Source organism: Leptodactylus fuscus, chromosome 1 (genome assembly GCF_031893055.1).
Source record: "Leptodactylus fuscus isolate aLepFus1 chromosome 1, aLepFus1.hap2, whole genome shotgun sequence".
Classification (NCBI taxonomy): domain Eukaryota; kingdom Metazoa; phylum Chordata; class Amphibia; order Anura; family Leptodactylidae; genus Leptodactylus; species Leptodactylus fuscus.
In genome coordinates this window covers 262,032,375-262,040,797 of record NC_134265.1, presented here as the reverse complement: position 1 = coordinate 262,040,797, position 8,423 = coordinate 262,032,375, and the positions used below count along the sequence as shown (strand labels likewise).

General features: G+C 42.1%; 2 protein-coding genes across 2 annotated transcripts in view; one reads left to right on the top strand and one right to left on the bottom strand.

The window, feature by feature from the left end:
* On the bottom strand, positions 1-7,979 carry TIFA (TRAF interacting protein with forkhead associated domain). Its single transcript, XM_075286811.1, has 2 exons — positions 7,712-7,979; positions 1-1,011 (listed from the first exon to the last, which is right to left on the bottom strand). The coding sequence occupies exon 2, from the start codon at positions 1,007-1,009 to the stop codon at positions 425-427; it is 585 nt and encodes a 194-aa protein (XP_075142912.1). The 5' UTR covers positions 1,010-1,011; positions 7,712-7,979; the 3' UTR covers positions 1-424.
* The window catches only part of ALPK1 (alpha kinase 1), a 136,274-nt gene continuing 135,819 nt past the window's right edge, over positions 7,969-8,423 (top strand). The window contains exon 1 of the mRNA XM_075286392.1: positions 7,969-8,063. The gene's annotated coding sequence lies outside the window, so the exon portion shown is untranslated. The remainder of the gene's footprint in view (positions 8,064-8,423) is intronic.

Here is an 8,423-nt window from a genome sequence, read left to right as displayed (position 1 = left end):
CCCATTGACTTCAATGACATTTTTTTACAGGTGTAAAAAAACACGTCAAAATACATATGTAAAATGTCATTGAAGTCAATAGGAGTCTTACTTTTACACGTGTATTTTGCCAAAATACACGTGCGTTTACTCCGTGTGAACGGGCCCTAACATGACTAAACAACCCCTTTAAATATAGGTGGTAGAAGCAAACGGGATCCCAGAATGTTAGGTCAGGGTAAGGGGGCCCCAATATCAGTACGGTAAGATGGTGTAATATCTTCTAATTATAAAATCTTGTTAGAGTGTATATAAATCTTTAGACACAAGTAGCATATGAAGTCTTTACAAGTAATACAGTCATTTATCACAAGGAATGGAAGCATCCCTGATATTTCTCTCTGTTTTTTGTATGTATAAATGCTAATGCATATTGATAGTCTTCTTAGATATCGTTTTCATCATTTTCCACTGGAGGAGGAGTTGGTGGGATACTTGAAGGTAGAGGGTCTGCATAATTTAATGGGCCATTTTCAGGAATGGCTAGCATCACCGGATGGCCTATCTCCTGTACAAGTGAAAAGCGTGACACTTCACAGTAGACTGCAAACTTGTCCTCCGACTCTCCAGCTTCAATCTCTATCAACATCTGAAATTCCCCAAAACGAATCATGCACTTAGGTGGAAGGTCAGCCTTATTGAGGTAGTTTAATTCCCATCCATCAACATAGAGTTTAGTTTTCTTGCTAAGGTTTTTTATCTCAAAGGATGTTGTAGAACTATTCAATGGTTTGAAGAACTGCAAAGCGAATTGCATCCGCGAGACTTTGTTGTGCAGCAACTTAAACTTGCAGCTATTAACGTCCCGGCCAAACATAACCACTTCTTCTGCTTTGATCTCATGTGTTTTGCACAAGTCAATGGCACTAAAGATTCTTCTGTCCTCCTGGTGAGGATGGTACATTCTCATTTGTAGACATGTAAGAGTCTGTTCTGTGTCCACATCATTGTCTCCATTTACAGAGGCCATTCCTAGAGGAAACAAATAACACAAGAATAATGTCATACACATATCTATCACTGGTGACTATACAAACTTGTTTTATGAAGTGAATATTTATCCTAATGATAAGAGTACAACAGATAGTAGATATTAACATGGCAAGTGTCAATACTGCCATATCTTGGGTCATGCCTCATTTCTAACTAAATGAGTAGTTAATATACACAATATTCATGTACTGTTGACTCATATGTCTGATCTTGGAATACAGAAAAAAATAGACACAGACAGTATAACAGTTGCGAAAGTTACTACTATGTTGGAGAGACAAACCATGACTTTACTAAGTTTTTTTTCCTTAGGATTTAGGACTGCATGAGACAGTCTGTAGTTAGTCAGATGAGAGCAATTTTTTTTGCTGTGCACAGTGGACGTTTTTAATGGTTATGAATAAAATAGATTTTTAACCTGTCTGGATGTTGGAACATTCACTGTTTTTCAAAATACAGTTTTTTTTTTTTTTTTTTTTTTTTAAAGATCTAAAAGAGTAGTCTCACCATGAAAAGAAAAAGAAAAGCTGGCCCAGCCAACAGCCAATTGGCAATAGTTTCGAAAGTCAAATCTTTGTCATAAAGATCATATTATGAGAGTTGCTTTGATAGTCACCTCTTTGAATTAAAGGCGGGGGTCCTACACACATTGGTCCTACAATATGCATTTTTACATGTAATTTTTTCCAAAAAAGTTACCATATTTTTCGCTTTATAAGTGAAGGTAGTGAAAATCACGACATGATCGCCACCCACAACCCCGGGAAGGTGTTTAAACATAATATACAGTGTAATTCACCTTTATTGTCCTTACAGCATCAGAGCCCTAGTCAAAAACAAAACCATATGGGCCATTCTGGGACAGTATACTTAAAGAGGTTGTTCTGGAATTGGTTCTAAATATTTTTACTTCTCTAAAACCTGGGTGTGTCTTTGAAAAATGCAGTAAGTTTTTTTTTTTTTGTATATGTACACTTTCTTAAACAGGTTGTCTGGTTACTAGTAATTAAAAACAAGCAACCAAACCTGCGGTTCCCATTGATAAGAATAGAGCAACAGCATGCAGTTCTGACCAGCCACTCCATTCAAAATGGGGTGCAGAAAACTAGTTCTTACGATTGGTGGGGGTCTTAGCACTAGGCCTGTACTTTAAAAAAAAAAAAAAAAAAACATTAGTGTCTGGACAATCCCTTTAAAGAAGACCATTCATGGACCTGAATTCAGCGCACTGTCGGCTTTCCAGCAGTATATAGAACTGCCTATGCCCATTAAAGGTCCTCCGTAATTTTGGTGGAAGATGTGATAGGTTTTTAGCTTTTGCTTAAAGAGGACCTGTCATCAGTTGGGACACATGCGGTTTTATATACCACTAGAAAGCCGACAGTGCGCTGAATTCAGCACACTGTCGGCTTTCACAATCTGTGCCCCAAGTGAAGAGCTATCTGTGCGTTTACCATAGCTCTTCACTGTCAGAAACACCCTGCCTCACAGCAGCGCCTCCTCCCCTCCTGATAGTGCTCATCTATGGATGAGTACTGTGAGGAGAGGGCGCTGCTGTGAGGCAGGGTGTTCCTGACTGACTGTCAGGAACGCCCTTCTGATGGTGAAGAGCTATGGTACTGGCACCGACAACTCTTCACCTGGGGCACAGATCGTGTAAGCCGACAGTGTGCTGAATTCAGCGCACTGTCGGCTTTCTAGCGGTATATAAAACCGCATGTGTCCCAACTGATGAAAGGTCCTCTTTAAAGCTAAGCCTACACCTCGACCAAAGAGTATCAGGTTGCCCTGTGCATCCTTCACTTAGGTTAGTTAATGAAGTCGATTTGAGACCCCTAGAGTGCTGTAACTTCAAGTAGAGTATTGTTCAACTTATTTGTGACTAAACGTTGCGGCACGGTAGAAAGCACAATATGACAATTCGCTAACAATAATGAAGGAGTCGCAGGGCAACTTTGGTCATGTGATGCAATTCATGGTCAAACTTGCTCTATAGGCTGAATGCCACCTTTAGGACAGGGCTCCACGTGGCATAAACACTGTGGCAGAAACCACAGCGTTCCGCAGTCACTGCCCTAGCGAATCCCAGCCACACATTACAGAAAAATACAGCAGATGCAGTTCTGGAAATCGGAGCAATTCAATTATATCTACGGAAATACTGGCGGCTTCCCTATAAGTATAATGAAAGCAAAGAGTCTGTAGAGGAAATCTCTGCGTACTTTATGTGAAAATTTTTGCCAGGAAAAGCACGATGTGTCACCGCTGAGTTTTTACCGGCAGTGCGTTTTTTTTTGTGCTGAGGTCCACTATTTCGGGCCTTAGTCTGAAAGGTGTTTTTCTTGTAATACTGATGAAAATGCCACTCACTTTCCCCTTGCTATTGCCTATACATCCCCCCATAGTATAGCCATTAACCTATCTTACTAAGTGCAGAATATGCAGATGTGAACCGGACCTAATTCACTGCTACTTACAAGTAAAATCATACAATATTTCTCTTCATGCTCCTTGCAAGGCAACTTCTATTTGTACACAATGACCCTTTTATTGGTGAAAAACAACTGTCTGAAAGTGCACGGTACTTGTAGAAGAAGGATAAGGGGTAATGGCAATGGGACAGATACTCCAAGTGATTGATAAAAGACGATGACCTCGTATCACAGTTATATAAGAATTAAAGGGGTATTCCCATGTCCCTTGCTCACCAGTCTTCACTGCAGCAAAGACTTCTTTCTTCCTGGTTTTCAACGTCAATTGGTGGGTGGGGTTTCATATGCAAAGCCATACTGTCCGACTACCTCCAGTTTAGCTCTACCCCCAAATTAGTGTGTAGCTCCGCCCACCACATAGCGTGATCCTATGGGACGACTGAAGGGCCTGTGATGTCATTTGGATTTTGCTTGTTCTATATAGACACGGCTAAATCCTAGTGGGATAAGGGACCAGGTCCTTCTGCCCACTAGGATTTAGACTGTTTTATATAAGAAAGCAGCACTCATTTCCCCCCTCCTTTATCTGAGAGCAGGAAGCTAGGTCACATGTGTGGTGCAGACACAGGAACAGCTACAGACACAGGCTCGCTCCCGTGCACTTAGCCCCTCCTCCCTCCCCCCTGAGAGCAGGCAGCTACTCACTTGACATTTGAGCAGATAATCCCAAGGGCCACAGAAACACAGTGTCAACAATGAAGTGAATAAATTAAGATGTGGACAAACAAAGCAGTTTTGCTGAAGCAGTGTATTTAGGAAAAGTCTTATATCCACATAAACTAGCAGTATAGATAGGATCCTTGTTATGGGACAACCCCTTTAATAATAAAAATTATGCTAGAATTCCACATGCATTTTTTGACACAGTTTTTTGAGCCAAAGCCAGAAGTAGAGTCAGAAGGATTAGGAAACAAGAAGGGCTTAGGGCTTTATCCACATAAGTGAATCTTGGCTCTCATTTGTGCCAAATTTACCAGCCTGAATGGTATTTGGGGAGACAGACTCCTGGCAGTCCACAGTACAGGTCAGTATTGTGTGGCAAGGAACTCCTAGCATCATGTATAACTAGGAGTCTGTCTTCACATATACTCTTCAGGCCAATAAACGCACATACCAACTGTCGTGTTAGAGACCTAGTCATGTGACTAAGGGCTTATAATAGTTCCAGCTTTTATCCACTTTTGGTTTCAGCGAACACCGCATCAAAATTGTGTGTAATTCCAATAAAACCTTAAAAAGAAATGAAATCTAGGAGTTCTGAGGAAGAAAATTTGGTGGATCTTCAAGGGAAGGGGTTAACGCTGTTGTAAAGAGTGTCAAATACAGAAGTACTTTTCAGAATTTCAATTATGAAAAAGCATTTCAGGCAGTTTCCTCTGCTAAAGAATTAGCTGCTGAGCTAGACTTAGTTACTACAAACAAGACGGTTCATAATCTTCTGCTTATACTGTAGAAATGGTCGGCAAGTTAGTTTTTGGAGGCATGCCAACATGACATCTTCGTGAAGGAGATAACCATCCCATTGCCCTCATGACTAAACCATCCTTCCATCATCTGATGTAATTTCATCTCTGCACACAGGGGGTTTACAGAACATATAGCGGAGCTGCAAGCTGTAGTGTGCGGGGGAGGGTAAGGGTTGACTCCCACCCTATTGATAGCTCCTGGGAAATTCCCACACATGATGTAACCAAGATGAATACATGAAAGTAAAACCAAAATCTGATTCACCTCTGATTAAAGATGCTATAAAGAACTCTATAAACATAATAAAATATAAAACTACTGCTGAGAGAATCAGGGGGCATTCACACTGAGTAACGCCGGGCGTGTATCACAGCCGTACACGCCGGCATTACGGCAGACTGCCGAACACTTCCCATTCACTTTAATGGGAGCGCTTGTAACAGCGGCGTTTACGAGCGCTCCCATTGAAGTGAATGGGAAGTGTTCGGCAGTCTGCCGTAATGCCGGCGTGTACGGCTGTGATACACGCCCGGCGTTACTCAGTGTGAATGCCCCCTTACAGTAAAAGTTGGCATTAACAAGACAGTCATAAAATATATACAGTATCCACATTTGAAAACTCATTGATAAGGGGAGATTCACTATAACCATGTAGCATATACTGGAGAATGGAAGAAAGTGGCAGTGCCACACAGAGCTGTATAGAATTGTGTACATCTTATGGCTAGTTCACACGGCAGAATTTGCATTCCGTTTGTGAACATTCCGCGTGGTCAGCCGCGAACAGATGGCGATAAAGTGCATCGGTTTTCAGGTGCAGCATTCCGCTTTGGATTAGGCCCAAATGATTGGGCATAGTCGGAAGCGAGTCTCGCGCCACAAGATAAATGGATCACCTCGCTTCTTTTTTCCGCCAGCGGTAAAAAGAAGCGAGCGGCTCCCACTGAAGTCAATGGTAGTCCTTTTTTGGCAGCGGATTTTGAGAACACACCCTTAGAGTACTATGTGCCCTTCAATCAGCTGATTGTGGGGAGTGCTAGAAATAGGACCCCAACCAACCAGCTGTTGTGAAACGACAGTTCTCAGAATGCATACTTGTTCTGCTGTTCTTGGAAATCTCATAGAAATGAATGGAGCATGATGGGAGTTGTTGTGACAGTGGCAAAGGTCGCTGACCCCTGACCTATACCAAAGATAGGTCCTCAATACTAAAAAGGACCTTTCAAGTCCTCATGAATATGCGGTTTTATATCCCGCTAGAAAGCCGACAGTGCGCCAAATTTCACTTTTCCCGGTATGTGCCCCGGGGTTGGAGATATCAGTGGCATCATCGCTGTGAGGAACACCCTTCCCGACAGTACTCATCCATAACCCTGGGGGGAAAAGGGGAGCTTAAAAATTATTTAAAGAGGACCTTTCATGGGTTTGGGCACAGGTAGTTCTATATACTGCTGGAAAGCCGACAGTGCACTGAATTCAGCGCACTGTCGGCTTTCCCAATCAGTGCTCGGGTAAAGAGCCATCGGTCCCGGTACTGTAGCTCTTTACAGTCAGAAGGGCGTTCCTGATAGTCATTCAGGTACGTCCTTCTTCACAGAAGTGCCTATCGCACTGTACAGTGTGAGCGGGGAGGAATTCAGCACACTGTCAACTTTCCAGCAGTATATAGAACTGCCTGTGCCCAAACCCATGAAAGGTCCTCTTCAAGTCAATAACATACTATACAATTGCTATTGCCACATCCACAATTACCTGAATTATAAAAACTAGTAGGTTATGAAAACCATATAGTGAACACTTAACAGAAAAGAAAAATAATTATAGGGCTCTGAAAATGTCAACGCAAAAAACAACTATCTTAGGCTAAAACCCCATGTTGCGGAAACACAACATTTTTTGCCGCTATGGAAAAAACACAGCACTTTATAGTACCTGCAAAATGAATGAGATTTCTGGAAAAAAACGCAAAGCATTTCTGCTGCAGGACTTTTCTCTCAGCCAATTTCGGGTGGAAACGCAGCATATCCCATTATACTTCATAGGGTCAACCACTTTTTAAGCGGACAGGGTTTTCTTTTTTCAGGTCCCCATGCGGACCCGAATAACGGAAACCTGAACACTAGTGTGAACCTAGTGTAAGTGTCATACAAGTGAATGGGGCTGAGCGGCAGTACCGAGCACAGTCACCATACAATGTACAGATCTTCACACAGCTGTTGTGCAGGACAGGCGGCTCAGATCTGTCTCGGAAAACCCCTATAATGTCACGTGGTGAATGCTGTAGAGTCAATCCAAAACATTGCAGTATTTTCCTAAACCCCAACCCCAAAAAATTTATAAAAGTTTTCAATACATTATTATAAATGGTGCCAGACCGATTACAAAGCCCACTGAAATGAACAGGTGGTCAAGTAACGTAAAGACATGTGCGGTTGTACAGAAAACGCGGTTCTTATAGTGAAACAATCCTGTCACTGTTTCCATACTAGAAATATCTCAGTGTGATGTGGTACAGACTGTTCTACACACAACATACAGTGACACTCAGGTAGTAGTATAGTGCAGTATAATGTAATGTAGTGTAGTGTAATGTAATGTAATGTAATGTAGTGCAGTGCAATGTAATGTAGTGTAGTGTAACGTAGACTGTTACCAGTCCTGGACAAGTGGTAGCCCCCAGCCTTAGCCATGGCCTCCAGCCACCAGTGAGCAGCCCCTACCTGTGTTATGGTAGCCTGCAGCACGTCCCCTCCTGTATACAACACGCCGTCCTTATCTGTCCTGTGAGCAGTCACCACACTACTGTCTACTATAGCCGGGATCCCGCCCAGTCACTCGGGTCCTCCCTCCACTGCTATGAGGAAGAGACTTGTGGCCCGGCCAGGAGTCAGGGACAGCCCGGGCTGTAGTGTCTGTCCTGCGCTCGTTGTCTGCAGTTTCCTGGCACACTACACACGTCAGCTGACCCACCCGCCATCCCCCTCACACACCGACCCTCCCCGCTCCAGAATCAGGAATTCCCCTCCGAGGATGACGTCACGTGCCTGACTGGGTGATATCACAACATACAGGGTAAGGAGGATGGGGCGTTTATTAGTAATAACTATAACTTATTAGTATTATTACAGTGATTACTATTTATACTTAATACTAATTATTATTACTAGTATTATTGTACTGTGCTTAGTTATAATCTCATCATTATGGATTGCGCCTCTTAGTTTTCTATCACTAATATTTCTACATTAATATATCATTTTTATTATTAATGCTAATATTATGACTGTATTATTGCTAATATTTATTGTTATTGATAGAGTAATTATTACGGCAATACTACATTTTTTGCTACTATTGCTATTATATTAAGGCTGCATTTTATATCATAGGAGTCAAAAAATGAACGTTGTATTCCCATCTCCTGTGTTTATG

Coding starts and splice junctions, on each gene's coding strand:
- TIFA (XM_075286811.1), bottom strand. CDS start 1,009: ATGGCCTCTGTAAATGGAGACAATGATGTGGACACAGAACAGACTCTT.